This window comes from Tachysurus fulvidraco, chromosome 24 (assembly GCF_022655615.1).
Source record: "Tachysurus fulvidraco isolate hzauxx_2018 chromosome 24, HZAU_PFXX_2.0, whole genome shotgun sequence".
In the NCBI taxonomy this organism is placed as follows: Eukaryota; Metazoa; Chordata; class Actinopteri; order Siluriformes; family Bagridae; genus Tachysurus; species Tachysurus fulvidraco.
The window spans coordinates 6,298,837-6,321,689 of NC_062541.1; the positions used below are offsets into that span (position 1 = coordinate 6,298,837).

General features: G+C 38.4%; 1 protein-coding gene across 7 annotated transcripts in view; it reads right to left on the minus strand.

Moving 5' to 3' along the window:
* Nucleotides 1-18,925: 18,925 nt before the first annotated feature.
* The window catches only part of LOC113661507 (histone deacetylase 9-B), a 50,849-nt gene continuing 46,921 nt past the window's right edge, over nt 18,926-22,853 (minus strand). For all 7 annotated transcript variants that reach the window (XM_047807917.1, XM_047807919.1, XM_047807918.1 and 4 more), the window contains one exon: nt 18,926-21,221. In XM_047807917.1, coding sequence (XP_047663873.1) covers nt 20,862-21,221 — 360 coding nt within the window. In that variant the 3' untranslated portion in view covers nt 18,926-20,861. The remainder of the gene's footprint in view (nt 21,222-22,853) is intronic.

Here is a 22,853-nt window from a genome sequence, read left to right on the forward strand (position 1 = left end):
CATTTTATTTCTGACATCCAGCAGAGCAAGAATTTGTATCTGGATCTGACAGAATTTCCTGTATAAGTTCATATATACTTAAATTCGATAAGAAGGTTAAATGTTGATCATTGAAATGCTCTTCACATCTCTGTTTCTTAATTGGGAAAAGAATTTTCCTAGAAAATTCCAAGAAACCTTTGAAGAACGATTGATAGGTTCTTTTTATTCCCACAGCTTTATTTGAGGATTAAACAAAGTACATTTAACAAAGTAAATAGATAGATAGATAGATAGATAGATAGATAGATAGATAGATAGATAGATAGATAGATAGATAGATAGATAGATAGATAGATAGATAGATAGATAGATAGATAGATAGATAGATAGATAGATAGATCATCAACATTGATCATGATATTATGCTATTTCATATTAATAAAGCAATTACGCTAGTTAACTAGTTACCTTGCTAACCAATTGGTTTATTGATGAGTTTAGGTTTTGTTTAGTTTTGTGAATCTCCTTTGTGTCTCTTTTTTTCAACACTCAGCCATTTTCCCATGTGCTTTTTAAAATTCACCCCTAACCCAATAGACCCCAACACTCTCTTGATTTTTTTCATAACATCTTACCACTACATATAAACTCAGTGTACCTTTCATAAACAAAAAATATCCCCCTCTGCATCCTGTATGGCAGCTGACTGTGACCTCATGCTTATGTTTTTTCAGAGTTCCCGGTTTCAGATTTTTCTATTTTTTTTATTTGCATCCATTCCAAGCACCAGCGACGGCTGCCTAGAGTGTCTCAAAATCTTTTTTTTGGCTCCGCCCCAGGTGACCTTCCACCTAAAGCACCTTTTTAGAAAACCGAGGAACACGGACAGAACCCATAATGGCTCTCTTCCTGCACCGTAAAGCCACAGCACCAAAGGCAATTAGAGTAACCACGGCGACGGGCCCAGCAGGCCAGCGCGCTGTGAGCGCGCTCAGTTTGCAACTTCAAACAGAAATACAGGAGCCTCAGCACCAAGAGCCTGGTTTGAATTAGAGACCTCACTTCTATCTGAGTGAAACAGAGAGAGCGAGAGAGAAGGAGGTGGGTTTGGACCATATGGTCTGTGTTTCATTAGAGCCAATTATCTTATCTGTTTCATCTCAGGATAGACCCGGGAGGGCTGGGGTCCAAACTCACGCTAACACACACACACAATATACACACACATACAGACAGAGGAGGAACACACAGCATGCATGCACATATACACACACAATCACAACAAACATAAAGATACACCAACGCATAACCAACACACACATATATTTCTGTACGTTTCTATGCTATCACCATTCCAGGAATCAGGAAATAAGCATTTCACCATTCTGACCACAGCAAGACATGCAAGACCAGCTTTATTCATATATACAGCACATTAAGTGCATTAGAGAGTATGTGAATGTAGTTTTGGGTCCGTTTATTAATTATGTGTCTTTCATTTATGTCTATTATCTTATTATTATTTTATTTTTTACTTTATTATTAAATGTTGATGATTATTGATGAAATTAATATTTTTTTTATAATGTGTTTGCAAGTCTTTTATTCCTTATTTATAGTAACTGAGAAGTCTCCTATATTCTGTGTTCTATCTCCACATACACACACAGACACACACACACCCAAAGGCGCACACACACACACACGCACGCACACACACACGCACACACACACACACACACACACACACACACATACACACACACACACACACACACACGCACACACACACACACGCACACATGCACACACGCACACACACACGCACACACACACACACACACGCACACACGCACACACAAGCCATTACAAAATCACGCTATTCTCTGCCACTTTCTTTTCCCCTCTTACACTCCATCTCTGCTGTTCTCTCATCACACTCCCTCACTCATTTATCTCATTCCCTCTGGTCTTCTCATATTCCCCTGCACTTTAAGACACTCTCTCTCTCTCTCTCTCTCTCTCTCTCTCTCTCTCTCTCTCTCTCTCTCTCTCTCTCTCTCTCTCTCTCTCTCTCTCTCTCTGTTTCTTTTTCTTCCTCTCTTCATCTCTCTGTTATTCCTCCTCCTGTCTTATTTCACTGGGGAGTTCTCTGCTTTATTGACTGCCAACAGTTCATAACCTGCGCAGCTAAATCAACTGTGCCCCATCACACCCCTATAACCCCCCCTCTCAATATCCCACATCACCCCAACCTCCACTATTCAGGTCCATATCCCGCCTTCGGTCCACACCACCTAAACAGCCAAAGACGAATGAATGAGCTGAGGAGACAGAAGAAAACAAACAAAAGTCTTGTAAGTTAAACTAAGCAGACATGCAGTCACAGAGCAAGCTAATTCTACATAATAGAGTGTGTCACAATCAGACTGCACTTAACGAGGGAAAAGTTACATTTAATTTACTCCAAAGTCACGCAGAAGCAAGGAAATTCCTAAGATAAACACTGCGTAAGCAAAAACGTCCTCTGTGACACAGAGCCACACCAAAGGACAGCGAGGCCGCTAGTTTCTCTTTTATTAACCCCCGGAAGAATTCGGTTACTTTTGTGAGAACACAGAGGCCACACAGATACATGAAGCCCACAACAGCTTCAAAACAGACATTTCAATGCGCACTCACACTATACACAGACTCATTTTCAATAAATGATGAACAATTTATTTTTTTTAAACACTTCTATGGTTTAAAACACTCTGAAAATCTTAAATCAATATATTAATTAAACAGTGCCACAAGACTTGGATTTTTCTCAGTGTGAAGCCAAAAAACCTACGTAGCAAACCCTTACATCTCCACACTGTACCTCTCACAGCTATCCCACAATGCATCTTTTTTTATGGACTACTTCCTGTTTTAGTTGCTGAGCAGATTTTGTGGGGGTTGGGGCACAATAAATGGTTTAAAACCTTCGCTACCATCCGATGAACAGAGTTGATTGGCTCCAGGTGTGCTGGTTCCAGCTTGCTGTCTGACCTCATTTCCTGTCAGTGCGTCTTCACACAATGCCGCACCGCCACCTCGCACTCTCCAAGGGGAGTCTGGGTAATGTAAAAAATAAACCCTGCACGTGCACATATCTCCTTCTCTCTCTTTCTTTCAATGTCTCTCTCTAACTGTGATTAAAAATCGAATTCCCAAAAACAAGGGCTGTAGTACAATCCGATAACAGAAAAGAAAGAAAGAAAGAAAGAAAGAAAGAAAGAAAGAAAGAAAGAAAGAAAGAAAGAAAGAAAGGAAGAAAGAAAGAAAGAAAGAAAGAAAGAAAGAAAGAAAGAAAGAAAGAAAGAAAGAAAGAAAGAAAGTCTTGTCAGTACTAAAAGTTACAGGAAGGAACTAGGGGAGAGAGAGAGAGAGAGAGAGAGAGAGAGAGAGAGAGAGAGAGAGAGAGAGAGAGAGAGAGAGAGAGAGAGAGAGGTTTGAGACAGATGGGAGCCATGGAAGGTAGAGGGAGTGAGGCACCTGCTTTAGCACTGAGTGAAGAATGTTGGGAGTTTGACACATCATTCACAATTACTCTCTCTCTCACTTTCTCTCTCTATCTTTCTCTCTCTTTCTCTTTTTCTCTTTATTTTGAAATGTTTGCATTTGTCCTGACTTCTTTCATTGTCGGGAATGGGTTCAGGCTACCGCAGGCCCAGACTGAACACAACGCCAAAACGCTGAGATCTCGAAACTTTCTTTTCTTTTACTGCTTTATTTCACATCCAACACTAACACAGTCGTACTCCAGGAGCGCAGCTGCTCCAGTGTGGTGATATTACATATCACTGCTGAGCGGAGAGACTGATCCTGTTCCTGCTCCAGGTGTTCCAGCGCACCAAGGGATTCGGTCATGCCTATTGTTTTGTAAATAACTCTCCAGATGAATAAATCTCCATTTTGTAAATGAACAGAAATGAAGTAAACTGGGCAGCTGCTCAGACCTTCAGGCATGGAGCTTTTGAGAGTAGTTTGAAGTCTCCCTTCATTTTCCTTGACTTGTTGTTCCCCCAAAAAACATGCTGAAATTCCCTAAGTTCTTACAGAAGCCCATGTGTTGGAAACTGATCTAAAGGTCCTGAAAATGTTCCTGCAGTGGAAACATGCAAGAGTCTAAAAGAGATTCAGAAGAAAATGATGGAAATGGACCTAAACCCCTTACATTCTTGTAAAGGTTTCTGCAATGGAAAACCCCTAACGAATGCTAACTAGATAAAAACTTTATTCTGAGAAACAGTTGTTGATGCTGAAGTCTTCACAGCTTCAGAGATTTTATTCCTTTACATTTCCACTTCATTGATGTTGAACATTCCCATATCCACGTATTTCATGTTGTGAAGGGAACAAGAGGCTGGCCGCATAACGAATGCCGAGTCAGTGCTTCATTAAAAGTCGACTTCACTAATACACTCACAATACTGTAGATCTCCAGCAAGTAGCATGGAAGCAGATTGTCCCTGTCGTGCTAATTCAGAGCTATGTTAGCTAGCTAGTTACATTATGGGACATCTGGGAAATTACTGTATTGTTCACTTTAGCCAATATCAACTTATCATCCCTAAAATGAGGGTTTCTTTCTCCTGAAGAAACTCCCTGGGGTTGATGACCTACCCAGTTGTGAAGGACTTTTTCTTCCAGTGAAACGTATTTATGTTAGATTGTTTGTTTGTTTGTTGATTGATTGATTGATTGATTGATTGATTGATTGATTGATTGACTGATTGACAAGAGTCAAGTGGAAGAGAAAAATCACATGACAATCTAGGAGTCATCATCCAGAAGAATAACATAAAGAAACCTGCTCATCAGAAACAGTGAAACAGAAAAACGGTGTTTATAGTAAAATTATAGAATAAGGAAACTCCAAAATTATTTCCATATGTCTGTCCAGGAACTTTTTAAAGCAAATTCAATATAAGTTACAGAGTATTCTGGCCAGCACTGAACTAAGATGACTCCAATCTTGACACATAGCATCTTAAAAAGGTTGTATATTTCTAAGAGCTCTCACTTGCTTTCCAAAGTGAAGCACAGGGATTCATGGGTCATGAGGCCATGCACATAAGAAAATTGATATTTCTGGAATGTATATATATTTCTGTAAATCTGCTTTGTGACAATGAGTTTTGAACTGAATTGAATTCCTTGGAGGTTGTTTGAATGTTTAAGAGTTCTAGCTTCCTAATGGGGCTCTACGTGGAATTGTAACAGGTCCAGCTCATTCTTCATCCTCTGATATGAATCAGATTCATGGGCTAAATTTAGAACAAGAAGTTCTCTCTCTCTCTCTCTCTCTCTCTCTCTCCCTCTCTCCCTCCCTCTCTCTCTCTCTCTCTCTCTCTTATTGAAAAATATGGAAAAAATATGTGATCATGTGTGGACAATATGTGAAATATATGGAAACTGCACATGAAACAAGATTACATTTAATAAAATGAGAAATAAAGGAATTATCTGGAAAATAAGATTTGTACACGTAGTTTACAAGTCATTTTGGTGTGTGATGTTTACATTATGAATAATGTTTTGTGTCATTTCTCACATGACAAATTTCATTCATTCAAATTTTCCTCGTGTGATTAAAATCGACCGATTGAGCTCAAATGGTGCGTTTGACTTGAGTTGGGCTTTACCGGGTTGACACACTGAAAAGTTGTTTTTTTTTTATTATCACATGTTTGCTAAATCACATAGGACAAAATGTATCTGGGTTTTTTTTTCTTTCTCAATGAGATTTTCCTTATCCTTCGATTGTTTTTCCTTTTCCTTAGATTTCATGGACAAAGTGCAAATACTGGAGGTCAGGAACACAGTTTAGGGGAATAAATTCGAAGCATGTTGTGTAAAGCGAACGGAGCAGGCAACTGTTGGCAATTTATGGTTGGCAAGCGATCTGACTTGCCAACCAGTCAAACTGACATACAACACACTCTGTGGGGGCTTTTTGAAGGATGTGAGTTGATGACAGTGCTGTTAAGAGATGGTCTTCTCTTCTTTCAAGGCTTTCCTGGGCCTAGTAGAGCGAGGCATTGTAGCAAGTCCAGCTCATTCCTCAGTCTCTGATACGAATCAGATCCATGGGCTATATTTAGAACCGCTCTAAACATGAGAGAATCAGATATGAAACAAGGTCTTTTAAGAAAACAAAACAAAAAAAATACAAAAAAACAGTTCCTTAAAAAATTCCTCATGTGGTTGTTTGAGAAATATGTGATACATAATATGATCACAAGTGGAATGAAAATATGTGATATTTATGCATTATTTCAACAGGTTATGCACTGAAACTAGATGTGATCATCTGTGAAAAATAATGATTCCTGAAAGAAAATTAAAACAAAACACTGCATGACCCGTGAAAAAATATATATATCAAAAAAAAAAAAAAAGAAGAAGAAGAAGGAATTATCTGGGGGGGAAAAATCACATGCGAAAACAGATTCATCACACCAGGTGACAATTAAAATAAATGAACAAATGTGCAAATATGTGTGAATATATTACACCTGTAAAAAAAATTGGAGAAAAAGAACGAGTAAGAAATCATTTGAGACAAATGAATCGTCGTAAAATGTGAAAAAAAACATGACACAAGCACAGTTTTACCTGTGAATCATGTGATTACTCACATTGTGAAAGTCACATGACTTTCAGGCATATACTCAAAAAAAGGAACTGTACTTCATAGTTTTGTTATTTATATGCTTTCTAGAGCGTAATATGTTTTCTGAGTGGAGATTTATGCTGGTTTCCGATGTGAATCAGGTGGCTGGGTGGGGGGTTTTCCAGCAGCCATGGTGAATAATCAGGAGCAGGCTCTCTGTAGCGTATAAACACCACACAGTGCTCAATTCCAGAAATACTGCTTTGGTAAACACTATGGGTTTACATACGATGCTTTTTTTCAGCAGGGAAGAGTTGATAATGTTGCTCTTTTCTTTCCCCTGTTGCTTCAGCATGGAGAGTTTTTCCATTTCTGCTCCAATCCCCCCGGTCTCCCATATCCACATGAAACAAACCCAAATCCTGCAGGATTAGGGTGAAAATGCCAATAGAAATAACCAGGACAAAACACACACACAGCATCCCACAGTACAGTCCTCCCACCTCGCTACTCAACCCCCAACTCAAACGAAAAAAAAAACTCTACCCAAGTCTGACTCACTCACCGAGCTGCTTCTGGAAAATATTAATTATTCTTCAACTTTTTGTTCTGTCCTGTTGCTCTGTTCTTTTGGAAGACAAGCGTACATGCACACTTTAATTCTTGTGGGTTTTAATTTTGAACTGTTATACCACAAGGCTGAGGAAATTTAACAAAATAAGATACTTATTGTTATAAACAGCGCACAACAATCTGAGATGGAAAGTAACATATCATCCCAGCACTGATTATTTTCCTGTAACAGCACATCCTTAAGTGTGTGTGTGTGTGGTTTATATACAAACCTGAGTCTGTACACAGAGATTGGCATGATGGTGTGTGCTGAGTTGCTGATTAGCTCATAGCCACACTTTCTTAGTATGTTTTCATACCAGAGCAAAAAAAAAAAGAAGAAGAAGAAGAAGAAGAAGAAGAAGAAGAAGAAGAAGAAGAAGAAGAAGAAGAAGAAGAAGAAGAAGAAGAAAAGGAAAAAAAAATTCTTTTCTTCCAGACTCATACCTCTTGGAGGAATTTCAACCCCTAATTTAATTCCTTGCTCAGCTGGAGTCAGCCAGGTTTAAATTTCTGTTTTGGCACATAAGCCTTAATTAACCAGTTCATCATGCAGGGTTAAGCTGTCCTGAAATCTTTCTCCTCTACCTCGGTCTTTTTTCCTTCCTGGTTTGGATCATCCATCTCTTTCTGTTGTTTCGAAACAAAATGAGTTTCGGAGCTGCTTCGGTTACAGAGTTAAGCTCGGCGAATGATTTCATTTGGTATTGATGTGTTGAAACATAAAGACACCCTGCAAGATTTAAATGGGTCAGTTGTGAAGTATGCCGTGTTAAAACAAGTCAAAATGTGATGATAATAACGTAGGCAATAACAATCGCAACATGATATAGTCCTCGAATTATTCCAAGCTGAGAGTCAGACACAGAAACACTTCCCTGGTGACGATTTTAATCAGTCATGGCTATTAGATACAGTACTGAATCTCGATTACACAACTGTTCCAGAAACTTTTTTTTGGGAGATTTTGGTTTCCTTGGATATGTTTATCTCATGAAGGCAACTTGACAGAAATCTTACAAAGCTCCAAAAATTCATTGCTAATCAGTTATTGAAGAATTTGGCATAAACCCGTGCCTTTGTGTACGAACAGCCAAACTTTTCACCATCGACATCAGTGATTTCTAGACACAGGCTTCGCAAAACCACAAAATTGCCCTGTCTACCTCAGCCACAACTAAAGTCCCGAAGTTTAATCTAGCACATGTTGGAAGAAAAAAAAGAGCTTTCCGCTAATCAAACGCTAGACTGCAAAAGCAACCGAAGCCGTCCTGTCCTGCTCGATGCCTTAATGAGAAGACTGTCGGAGAGCTCGAAGAAGAGACGCATTTTAATTCCTCCTTCTTCGCTCAAACACACAGAAGGGATTTTGTTCTGCAGGCTTCGATTTGCGGCTGTGTGTGAAAGCAGATCTGGAACGTTTGACCTGTGTTAGTGGGAGGGAAATCAATGCGCTGATTAGAAGAACAGATCAGATTTCTGATTAAAACCACAGCACATCCAAACAGAAAACTTCAGGAAGATTCCAGAAATTCCATCAAGTATCACCGCAGTGATATCACTGAGATCAATATAAATAATATAAACAATGTAAACCAGTAAAAAATAAACGCTTCGGTTCTGTGGTTAAAAATTTATATCGGGATTTTTCTCTTCATATAAAACACGACAATTGAAGAGACGTAGGTCTTTCGTGTTGGAAATAAGACGTGATGTGAAAACCTTTATAAATAAACACTTCGACTATTTTAACTACAGGAATTATAGAATTGAAATTTTGACAATCTAAACAATATAATCAATATTTTTGGCTCACAATGCGTAAAATGTCAAAATTATGCCGAAAAACAAGCCACACAATACCCAATCTACATCTAGCCCACATATTCAGTGTTACACTTAATTTTAGGTTTTAACGCTGTAAAGGTTTATAGTCTATTAGTTGTAAAGTGTGATTTTTGATTGTGTTCACATTTCCGTCGTTACGTAACTCAAAAGATTACACACGATTATCACAGACGTGTCACCTGAGCTGATTTACTTCTGTACGATTGGAGTGTGTTGATGTGGTTTGTTGATAAAGAAAGTCAAGTCAACTCAATAAGCTTTTATTGTCATTTCAACCATATATAGCTGTTGCAGTACACAGTGAAATGAGACAAAGTTTCTCCAGGATCAAGGTGCTACATAAAACAAAGACAGGGCTAAGGACTTCATAAGTAGTCCTAGCCACCTAAAGTGCAATTGTGCAACCTGGTGCAAACAGTGCAGGACATTGCAGAACAAAAGACAGATGAAAAGTTACAAGACAATATAAAAAATACAAAAAAGACAATACAGGAAAGACAATAAACTGAAACAGCGCCGAAATCTGGAGATGATATTCTCTTGAGAAAACTGTAGAAGTTCATAAATATTTCATACTTTCATTGTCATAAGCACTTTATGAATTAAATTCACTATACTGAATTCCGTTCAATTGAAGTTTATTTGTATAGCGCTTTAAATAGTGGACTCACTATTGCCTCAAAGCAGCTTTACAGAACATAAAAAATATCATTTAAAAAAAGTTTAATATTATACAAAGATTAATATTATACAAAAGTTCAAGATTAATATTAGACTTATATTTAAATGTGTTTGTATTTATCCCTAATGAACAAGTCTGAGATGACTGAAGCGACTATGGTGAGGAAAAACTCCCTTAGATGGAAGAGGAAGAAATCTTGAGAGGAACCAGACTCAATAGTGAACCTCATCCTCATCTGGGTGACACTGGAGGGTGTGATTATAAACTGTTATAAACATTATACACTGTCTGACAATTGAGTATTGATTAGGAGGTTGTTGTCCTCAAACACCACTCTTCAAAAAGGTTTATGGACACTTAACCATTAAATATTGTAACAGGCTTTGTAACAGTCTGTACTGTAACTGTGAAATGTGCAGATGAATTTGGTTTTTCTTGATTACCTGATTTCTTGCATTTTGCCCCATTTTCAAGACAGATTAACAATAGAGACTGATAAAGGAACAATTTGTTATAGCTGCTATAACATAAGTGACAACAGGAACTCATTTGTTTTTCATATATTCCACAATGACAAATATAACTATAAATTTTTTTGATTTTTTTAATTCTTTCATTATTCTTTCATGAATAAAAAAAGGTAGTCATTGACAAATTGCTGTGGTATAAGAAGAATAAAAAATATTCTAATTAATATTCTAATTAATGATGCTTTTCCCTCAGCTGGTCAATCATATGAATCCAATTGCATGTCATTGCTACAGTGTGCTATTTCAGAGCCCTTATATAACTCCTCTGACCCAAGAGGAAGTAAAGGTTAAGCTCCTCCTGTCCAAAAACACCCATCAACTCCCTGAAGCCATGTCCCCTATGTCCAACAGCTCAAGCCAGCCTGACCCCGAGCTCCCAGCTGCTGCCCCCTCACTGACCAACTGCACAACCTCTAGGTGTGTGTGTAAGGGTGGAAAAGGGGGTGTCGGGTGGGGGGTGGGTGGTTTGTAGTGACTTGGGTAATACCTTACAGATGTGCAAGGCTGGAAGTCTTTCCACACAGATAAAGCTGCAAAGCAAGACTTTCATGGCAAGAGGTAGTTATGGATATACGGATATTTGGATATGGCATCATTTCAGTGGGTCGCCAAGGTGCATGAAGATTTGCTATATCAGCATATCAGAGAGGAAGAGAGAAAAATGAAGATAATTCTCTTTTAAAACCTGCTCAGGGATATTTATGTTAAATATCGGGTTAAGCATAACCTTTTTAGACTCACTGTTCTGAAAAATACTTTTTCTTTACGTTTTTTTTTTTTTTTTCAAGTCAGCTCCTCAGTGAGGCAAAAACATGAAAGGATTATAAAGGAAAAGCAGTGTAGATTCTCAAAGATATGCCCATAATTAAATTCACTTCAGCTTTTCAGACTTATTATTAAATTATAGACTGTTTACTTTTTGTATTCAAGTTCTCTTCTATGACAAAACATGCATATATCTGATTAAACAGAACTTTTCCATATTTTTCCACATGGACAACGAATATAAATGGTTCACATGGACAGATACACAACACATCAACAAATAACAAAAAAAAAAATTTAAACACAATACTTTTCTGTTTGTAGATCAAACCATTTAACTCAATCTAATTTAGAGATCCTGGAAAACTGGTTTAATATAAAGAGGATTTTGACCTAGATGATCTCACTGTTGCAGTAGTATTGACAAAGACGCACCCTGAAGCCAGCTTTGATTAATAATGAGGAATATTCTACACTAAACATTGGCAATCATCACACACTGGTAAATACCTCTAGAGCCAGGAGTTTCATCAGTTTATCTCCGAGCGACGTCTTTATTTTCAGTTCACTCTGATTGCACGCAGTCTTACTATATGTGCTTTACCTGAGGACATTAATAGGGCTGCTGACCTTTAAAGCCCCGGACCTGGACCAAACTCTATACTGTATGATAAAGATGAAGACCAGACCCCCTGGAGTTCAAGACATGTAGTAAGACATTTTTATAGGCTTGGCCTTTTTTTTTTTCTTTTTTTTTTAAATATTGACCAATACCATGAGATTAAGATTCTAGCTGTAATACTGTGTGACTATCAATTCATCAATTCAACGTGATTCTTCTCTGTTCAGTTCTCAGAACAAACCTGGCTCACTTGTCATATTTGACGATTATTGCTAATGAGACATATTGTTAAAATGCTGTAACAGTGGAGGCACGATAGTTTGTGTTTCAGTTCACCAGAACCAGATGAAAACTAGACCACCTGGAGTTCAGGAGGTTTTATGAGCTTGACACTTTTTATGTTCTTGACCAGACTCAAAGTTAAAAAAAAAAAAATGTTTTTTCCAGGGTTCAGGATTTTTACCTCCCTAAAGGAGTTCTATTTGGAGTCCTGTATCGGGAAACATGTGGAATCTATCCCCAGAGAGGATTAGGATGCAAGGTTTTTTTTTTCTAAGAATCTATGAGATCGTGACTATAGTTATATAGTATGGAATATAATATGGAATATATGGATTATAAATTTATGAACATTGAATTCTGTCATTAGAATTGGATGTAGTCTTCTACCTGCAGGTTCAAAGTGCTATGTGTTTTGAGTGAGCGATATATGTATATGTGTGTGTGTGGGGGGGGGGTGTATACAGGTACATGTACTTGTGAGATGATTAAGGCAAAAGCAGCAGGTGACCTTTCATTTCTAAGTTTAACCATCTTGAGATGTTTTACAGTGTGTGTCCTTGAAGGACGACTCGATCTGTATCTATATATGAAAGAAATCACAGAACTGTCAGAACAGAGCACTGACTGAAATCCTGGGTGATGGTGGGTTCAAATAATGACTGAACACTAGGGAAAGACATGAAAGACCTTGGTTGCTGGTTAGAAACAGGTCTCATTAGTATTGGCGCATGCTCTTCTGCGACAGCAAGACCTGTACTTTGTAAGTAAGGTATGCAGGGAAAATATAAACTAAAATAAATAGGTTTAAATCTATAGGTAGACTAATTAATAAACCATTAATATAATCTAGCAGCCTATCAGTATATGTAACCTTATAGTAACTACATAGTGTTTAATAGCTAATGTTACAGTAGATACATATTGATTATTTCAAGCTCTTAGCAATTTGTGTACTTTGTATGTAAGTCGTATCCTGTCCAACAATGACTCAGATCTTAACGGGTACTTATGCAGGTCTAGTATTAAGTAATATGCGTATACATTAAAAATATGCAATATTGCAATATCCATTGTCTTGACTGGTGAAACAAAGCTTATCTTCAAGTTTTTAAGGCAGCAGGTGAACTTTCACCATCTTGAAATGACTTGAGTGTTATACATTTCTACATTTCTAGCTTCTATCGCATTAAGTATTTCCTCATATGAATTACAATATTAAAAAAAAAAAATCAAGATCCAAGCCATGCATCATGTACATACAAGATAATTATTAGTAATTACAGTTTATTTATATACTGTCCTTAGAAATAAAAGTGTGCCCTAAATCCTTCTTCAGTAAATTTGTGCATATTTAATACCTATAATATCTTTTTTTTTTACTTGAGTCAATGCTGATTTATTTGTTTGTTTGTGTGCAATTCTCAAATATGGATAGAATGAAGAATTATTTTTTATTTTGTTGTCATTGTGACTCAGTGTTTAGGGTTAAGTCTGCTCAATTCATAGCGGATCAAGTTAATTTGGCTCGAGAGTCTCTTTTGATGATTATCGCTAAGCAGCTATATACCTGCTCGGACCCACTGAGCTCACTAAAACTGTCAAACCAAGTAAAACTGTCAGAGGAGAGGCAGTAGTAAATGTTTTCATGCTCTGGATAAGGGGGTATGTGCAGATGGCTCAGTGCTCTGCCCCACAGGGACGCAGGTCTTTAAGGTTCTCACCTTCCAGCCCTGCCAATACTCATCATGGTGGAGATAAAGCAGTTTCCTTTGAACTCCTATAGATATGAGAGTTGCACTCCCACCTCCTCAACTGCCCCTCCTTGAACCCCAGGTCTTATCTGCTTTCACTGAAGAGGGAGGCTCAAACCCCTGAACTAGGTATTGAGATAACAGTATGGACAATGTGAGCCATCATGCTGACAGGTTCATAAACCTAGCCTGGTCTGGGTACATTTATCTCACTATAAATGAGGTGTGTGTGTGTGTGTGTGTGTGTGTGTGTGTGTGTGTGTGTGTGTGTGTGTGTGTGTGTGTGTGTGTGTGTGTGTGTGTGTGTGTGTGTGTGGGATCTCATGTAAAATTCCTCTTGTGTAGGCTAAGCAGCTCAGTCATCTCGCATTTTTGGCTTTTTGTCCTTTTACTCATGTTGAATAAAAATTTCGATCCATGTCAGGTAGTTTTACTGCACATGTTACAGTATATCTGTGTCACGGCCTGTAAAATTTACTGCAAAATTTAGCCTAAAATTTCACAGGGACTTTTAAAATCAAACATGTTCGACACGTGCATGTGGTGGTATTTTGATCACTTCATTTAGAGTTTGAAAGTCAGAAGCAGTCGCTCACAGGTTCTTACGTCATCCTATGTATAACTCAATTTTCCCCATCGCCGTTGAAAGCAATATAACGGAACAAAGCCACGTTTTATAGTCTCCCGTCTGCCCTGAGCCATTTTGGCAACACGAACAATCGGACGGCACCATGCGAGCGTGCCGTTTGGCCAGGTCTCAGGATAACATCAGCGCGTGGCCTTCGGGAACTGGGCAGGAGACGGCGCGCGGAAATAAATAGCTGGGTTGAAGTCATAAGCAGGCCAGCTCCTCTGTTTGCTAGTCAGAGGTGGTCCTTTTCTTACGTTCACGCTCTGAGTCTTTCCCCTGCCTGGCCTGCCAGCGCTGTCCCACACCGCCCGTGCGGTAACCATGCACGGAAAGAATAACAACCACGAGCCATTACAGCTTCATACTCGAACGCCTGCACACACTAGAGTTTTTTTTTCTCAGCAGTGGGACGTTGAAAAGAAGGATAATAAACCAGATTCCTCAGACTGTCCCACGTGTAAGTCATATCATAGTGCGTTTAAACATCTGAAGGCTGCTAATAGCTGCTGGAGCATAACAGCCGTGATGACAGGTGGGTGTAAAGTGTACCAGTGTTTGACACAAGACTGAGTTTCCTTCAGTCAGTGAGCTCAGACCTCAGCCACTCCTAATTATCACTTTATTCTAATGGAGACCATTAATCAGAGACAATAAGACACTGAAGACAATAAAAGAGTGAATCCTCAAACAGGATTTTTAACATCGGTGGCTACAAAGATTTAATCTTTCATATGCCTCTCATAAAATCAGCCCTCATGGACACATATTCTTTATATCCTGCATGATGTCATCTGCACAAGGTCTTCCAATGCGGCTCATTTCTAATGATGTTTTACACATTTAGCTATTTTATGACTGTCATTTGTGTCTTAGAGGCGGAATATGGCCTTCACGCACACGGCGATTTTTCTGTTTTTCTCCGTTCAGCAGCACGGTCCAGATTTCACACGTTCCTCAACATAAATATATTATCTTTTACGCTGAGGTCTCACTGCAGCTGAGCTCACAGCGAAAGAATGCAGGTTCTTTTCCTCATTTGTGTCAGTAAAAAAGGAGAATAATAAACTTAGCCTTAATTGGAGCCGACCTCTGTGTCACCTCAGTGTCGGAGCATTAATAAGGATAGATGTTTTATTTGTTTAACATCCTGGCATCACGGTATTTTAAGACTGATCAGAGGTTACTGCTATGTGCACATAAATTGGACACAGTCAGTCCGTCATGATTATATGCCTCGTAGGGGAGACGTTCTCCTGGCAAAGCCTGAATGTTTATAGACCGTATCTCTCTGTACTTGCTAAGACCATAACTCTCCATCCACACCCTGACTCCCATTGACTGCATGAGGAAGCATGATGTTTAAAGGAAACAGTGACAATGTGAAGTCATACAGAAATTCAGAAAAGCATGCGTCTTATTATCCAGCTTGCAGCAGGTGCTTTACAAGTTTTATAACCAGTAGAACATTCATGTATGTGGAGCGCCCATGATAAATCCTGATAAAACGTCTGAATCCTGGGGGGTGCCCTGCACCTGACACTACTGTCAGTGAGTCGCAGTTAGAGTAAAATAATCAACACTTTCTGACTGATCCCAATCCGGAATGCTACGTCTCTGTGGTATAAATGATCTTGTCATCTTCGTGTTGTCTTTACACTATGTGATCTTTTGCGCTCGACTGTGTTTTCCGGTATAAATTTCCCGAACTGTATTGAAGAAACAGCCCACCTGGCACAGGAAGTTTTCAATGTTACCACAAATCCCATTTTCCAAAAGCAACGATGCTACATTTCTAGAGAAAAAAAAATTAAAATACAATATGTATCGCTGTCAGAGCCGGGTCTGCAGAGACCCTTTCATGGTTTCAGCTTTGAGCAGTGGTTTGTGCAGCAACGCTTTTGCTTTCACAGCTGCTAAACTGTGGTCCAGGTGGACCTCCGCCTTGGCTATAACCTGAGCAAACGAGAAACCCCTCAGAGGCTGAAGGTGAATACCATAATCCGAAGGGAGAAGGGAAAAACTCGCTAATTGAGATGGGGGTAATTCCCGTTCCTGCTGTCTAATTGAGGTGAGGATAATCCCTCAGTTCTGAAGTGCTTCCTAAGCTCTTTTACAGCCGCAGTTCACCTTCGTTTGCGGAGAGCCCATGGGTTTCTTGGCTAAATGTGGAAGTACACTGTTAAAGGGAGGGCTGACCACATTATTTTTCAAGGCGTAAAAGAGCAATATGGCAGCAAATGGATTATATCAGACCACCAACTTTACAGAAAAGTAAAGAGTAGTAATGTGTAATCCAAGAGCAGTAGTTTAATGGACTTAAACCAGAAAAAAGGGGTTGTTTGAGAGAAATATGTTTTACATGGTATATGTACGTGGTATATGTCTCATAGGGTTCTATCTAGAGGAAGAATACAGGAAAAATGCAATGCTGAATAAAGCTTGCTGAATTTATTTCATTTAAATGTATACTTCACTTCCATGAAATTGAATTATGTAACTTTACTGTATGTTTTTGGTCATCCAACATGCTTTTTAACTGTGCATTTTCAAAGCCGTGAATAAAATTAATCACAGAGTTCACGCCTGAGCTGAAAATGAACCTAAAGTCACTGGTGTTTTGCAACAGATACATTACCGCTGCGCTTCTCTTTCATGCATGTTTCAACGAGCGGCGTTTCACACTATAGTTAGCACAAACTTTCTGGGGATGTAGTAGCTCAATGGGGTTACAGGTCTGAAGGTTGTGAGTTCAAACCCCAGGTCCACCGAGCTGCTCCTGCTGGACCACTGAGCAAGTCTTCACTCTCAATTGCTCAGTTATATGAAATGAGATAAAAATACATGTCGCTCTGGATAGGGGCATTTGCCAAACGCTGAGAATCACACTCGCTCTACATCAATAATAAACTTGTTTAAATTTTAATACCTTGACCAATCATGTGTTTTAATATTGTTAAGTGTTTAACTGTAAAAAATGAATTTGTGTAATTTAAAAGACATTTTGAAAAATAAACCTTACTGAAAAGCAAATATTACCATCATGTAATCTTAATCTATAATGTTATGATCTTTCTCTGCTGTTTATTTCCAGTTATTTTTAGTTATTTAATGTTATTTTTAGATTTCAACAAAATATTTTCTTGATATATATATATAATTTTGCACATTCTGTATATATTAGTTTTAGCTGGAATGTCAAACTTTGCTGTCCAATATCTCATTAAAAAAGACAACAACAACAAAAAAAACACACAAAACAATATCCATGTGTGTCTACAAGACAGAGCAGTGTATTTGTTTAAACCTGGAATACACAAAGGTCTCACAATCACATATCAGATGGCTTCTGTGCTCTGTGATCTAGCAATCGTATATCTGCGTCAGGGACATTCTGCCGTTCACAGCCGGGGAGATGCCAGAGCACAGCTAAGCCCCACTTCAAAGAGTTAACCTGATCCCTGATCCCTGGCAAAGCACAGGGGGTGTTAAGGTAACGTTCGCCAGTGAGACTCTGGGATGTGAAGGGTTGTGGGAAAAGTGTCAAAAACAGCACAGGGGAAAAGGAATGAGGTCAGGACTAAAGCCAGACCCAGAGCTGGACCTGTCAGGCTCACTTTCTGTCATTTATTTGAACAAAATGATGCAAAAATGAGAGCTGAACAAAGATCAGGGATCAAACAAAACCTTTAACACTGCTCTAAGAATTTTTTTTTTTAAACTGATAAAAACGAGAGCACTATAGACTATACTAAAGCTTGTGTTTATGTGACCTAACCTCCCCACCACACACACACACACACACACACACACACACACACACACACACACACACACACACACACACACCCTCAGACACCCCTCGCACCCCCAAACAATCAATAATGGCATAAAATTGGTTTTAGTAGATTAAGATTTAAGCTGTAGAAACATCTTTCATTTATAAATTTAATATCAGAATAAACAACATTTAAGACCTGAGGCTCTGCTTCTTGTTATTGTTCAAGTCCAAGATGAAAAATATGGTAAGTAAGTAGCATATAGCTGAGTCATGGACTGCGATATGTGCATTTCCTTTATTGAATTACCCTCTTTAATTACCACTGAAGCACAGGAAGTAGAGATGGGAATCCAAGTTTGCGTAACCACTAAGCCACTAAATCATTTGTCCTGAATTTTTTTCTTTTTTTTTTAACAGGGCAGAAACGTAGCACATGCCAGTGAAGCAACTAAAAGTGAACTATTTATGATAATTATGATTGAAGATCTGTAATCCAGCATTTCTCTGATTAACCGAAATGTACAGAAAAAACATTTCCAGCTTTAGGATCTAAATAATTCCACTGGGAAATATTTGGAACTGTTTAGCCTTTTTTATTTTTTACATTTTCTACCAATTTGATCTTGGCGAATTCCACCAGCAGCATCACACTTACTACCAACCTCAAACTCACCATCTGCAGACGTTTAGGTGACCGTGTTTCCGTTGCATCCTTCGTGAGCCGTCTTGACTTGTGAGGAGGTTTGCAGCTGCCACATGTTGATATATAAGAATAAAATAATATATGCAATGGACATTTGGTTTATAAACAGCAAAGCCTTTTTTATTCCAAGAACTCGAGCCAGATTGTCATTCCTCATATGCTTCACACATCAATGTACACATCAATCATCAGATGGATGAGATCAGCTAAATTAAACTACTCATAATAATAATAATAATAATAATAATAATAATAATAATAATAATAATAATAATAATAATAATAAAAACCTTAAAATGTACAATTACAAATAGTCCCAGTGTTTAGATGAATAAACTGCACAATGTGTAAAATATATGAAAGAACACTCAGAGGAACTTGCAGCTCACTTTAAAGGCCAATGTGGCAGGATGCACATGACATCTTTAACAGCACAGGGGACTAAATTAAGATCAGCAAAATGCAAACAAAAAAAAATACTCATCCCAGGTCTTATATGTACATTTAGAAAGGAAAAACAGAAAAGCTCCCTATCAGGTTTTTTTTTTACACAGACACCGAGAATCCTCTGGCTGGTAAAAACAATATTTTGGAGGTCATGGCTTTTCTATGTTATGCACAGCAATATACATATGAAAGAGAAAACACAACAGCAGAAATCACCGGCGGACTGTCGTGTGTGTGTGTGTGTGTGTGTGTGTGTGTGTGTGTGTGTGTGTGGGTGTGGGTGTGTGTGTGTGTGTGTGGGTGTGGGTGTGTGTGTGTGTCTGTCAGTTCTCAGAGAGAGAGAGAGAGAGAGAGAGAGAGAGAGAGAGAGAGAGAGAGAGAGAGAGAGAGAGAGAGAGATCACAGTAAAATGACATATCCACCATCCCCATCCCAGCTTGGTCAAGTTCTGAAATTTTTAGTGTTTTCTGAATATTCTGAACTTTTTACTCACCATTTAAAAACTTTTCTACAAATCTGCTCAATCTGTTATGCTAAGCTGCGTTCACAAGAGCATTTTTCTATCCATCACAACTACAATGTTCACCGCTGATCATCAACACAAGGCAATGTGCAAAAGTTACACTCCCAATCCGGCAAACAGTCAATCATTTATAATGGGCTGATCTAACCTTTTTGGACATGTTTCAGCAAATAGAAGCAAATTGAATAGTCATAAGAAATGTTTCCTCAGTCACACGGATGTCAGGGAGGATGGAGGAGAAACTAATTAAGGCTGTAAGCTCACATCCAGAAGTCTATTTAAACAGCTTGGCACATTTGTCCTCTGCACACTTCCATTAAAATCAAGCTCAATACTCCGTCCCTTAATGCTATGCAGTGAGGGAAATTGATTATTTGCAATGCCATGCCTTGGCTCCGCTTGTCCCCTCAGAAAGCGAAATGTCACTTTACATCAGTACAAAGTTCTTCTTGTTTCTTTTCTATCCCAATGGGCGTGGTCTCTTCCAGGATGGCCCCGCCCCCATACCCACAGGACATGACGACTCACTGAACGTTTTGATGAGGATGATGTAATTATGTAAAATCACATGCTGTGGCTTTGACCATGTCTCACTTGATCTCAACCCAATGTTGAACATGTGTAGGAGAAAGTGTTTTTGATAAATGATAAAGAGAAACATGAACACTAATGTTGCCCCTGTGCTTGGCTGAATGACCCTATAAGTCAATTTTAACTCAATATATTTAACATCATGTCTTCTGTATATGTTATAGAAACACTATCAATCTTTAAAACCTGTCACATTGCCGATCTCACCTGTAATATCACATTCATAACCATTGCGATTGCCTGGGATAACGTGGTCAGTTGTAATGATCTCAATTTTGACCATAAATTCAGAAGAAAAAGAATAAAAAGACAAAAGGAGGTGACGAGACAAGAAGGTGCTTTCGCTCTCCTGCACTCGTTACTCTTTCACTTCTCCTTTATTCTTCCTTTCTCTGAAGCTTTTGATTGTATTCATTCTCTCTTTCTATCCTTCTCTCTGACTCACTTTAGTTCATCCTCTTCTCGTTCTCAGACGTCCGTCTCGGTCATATTCTCTACGTTCTGTTCGGACTTGACCTCTTTCATCGGCTCCTCTCCTCTTTCGTTTCGTTCATCCCTTCTTCCTGCCACTCCTCCGCTCCTTCCACCTTCCTCCATCCTGCTCTCAGGATCCAGCGGCTCTTCTTTCACCCTGATCACGCTGGCCGGGGTGCTGGAGGTCTCGTTCTGGACGCCACTCTCTAAGTGAATGCTGCTGCTGCTGCTGCTGCTGCTGTGGCTCCGGATGACTCCAGCAGGGGGCAGCGTGAGCTCCAGTGCTCTCGCCTCCTCGTCCTCCTCCAGGTGAGCGGTGGGGTTCCTCAGCTGCTCGATGGACTGTGATAGCACCTACACACAGTACAGATTAAGGGTTTATTACTTTATCGTTATTGGATCCTGTATATATAAGATATGGATCCAGCTAGAAAAGTAAGGACATATTCACCATCTTTCTGAGTCCTTTTAAAAAAGTATTAGCAAATATAATCCTGTCATAAATCTCATCTGTCAATATAAAACACCTACAAAAATCCATCACTAATGTCCACCATTTCCACTGTTACTTTTCAATCATTTTACATCTTGTCTCTTTGTGTTTTTATGGTGATTTAGAAACCGAATATGAATATTAATGAAGCTATAATTTTACACATACCTCATTCACCACACACACAAAAAAACAAACATTAGCAGTAGGGCTACAATATCTAAATAATTATAAATAATAAAACACTTCTGGTGTGATGGCACTGGAAAATAATCAATGATTTGGCCACAACAGAAGCTCACAAAGTAATTTCACACCAATTCGTGAATTTCTGATTTTTTTCATATATCGACGTACAACATATTGTAGATCTGTTGTATATAAATTGTTATAAACACGGTGAGTCATAATTCCTTTACCAGCTATTGTTCTTTTAAAGTTCATAAGGCAAAGAAGCACAGCTTGTCATGTTAAAACCCTTCTGTCCTGAAGAATTAGCAAAATTATTCCATTTATACCGTCTAGTGATACTGGAGACTCCTTCCAAACATGTTAAATAAACATCTCCTCATAAAAATAAACCAACAATTGCATGTTTTTAATTCATTATGAAAGTAAATAATGTATAAATAATGTATAAATGACACTTTACGATCAGCGACCAATCAGAATCGAGAATTCAACACTGCCATAATATAACCGTGAATAATTTCCCAGGAAATGGCAAAAAAAAATCATTTAATCCTAAATAACATGTTAGAGAAATTTTATTACTTTACCCGTTTCGAATATTAAATTTTATTCAACTTAGGGCATATTCTTTATTTTAAGTCTCAATCCTTTAGATCCTCGCACACTTTAAAAACATATATTTAAAAGCACTTGTATTTATTGTTTTAATGCAGTAAAGTTATATCCATTTTCTCTAGGACAAGGGTCATAAAAAGATGAAGAAAACAAATAAGAATTTGCACTTTGAAAGATTTCAATGGCTAAAAAAACACTTGCCACTTGGTACATGTGTGTATGTGGGGTTTTATCCCTTGCATATGTAAATTCGAACAGTAAAAATCAACATGAACATAAACTTAAACCGTAGTTAATATGTTTAAAGTTAATATGTTTAAATATATTTACTTTATACATATATGGTAATAAACATAATTCATCTTTAAAGTTTCACAAACCTCATTTCATTTCATATAAATATATCTAAATTTCACTTAGGTTTTTTTGTGGTTTTCATCATTTAAACTGGTTGTAGGTCTAAAAGACTGAATGCTTTTAACTTGATCCTGAGGGATCTGAGACGGGGGAATTCAGCCGCTTGCGCTCGTTTTTACAAGAAAAGATAAATTAAACATGTATAGTTTGAGAGTGTTGCCAGCTTTTCTCTCAGGCCTTCAGGAAATGAAACTGAGGTACCAGGCTCAAGAGGTGGGGGGTGGGGGATAAGGGGAGGGAGATGGGGGGGGGGGCAGGGGAAAGCAAGC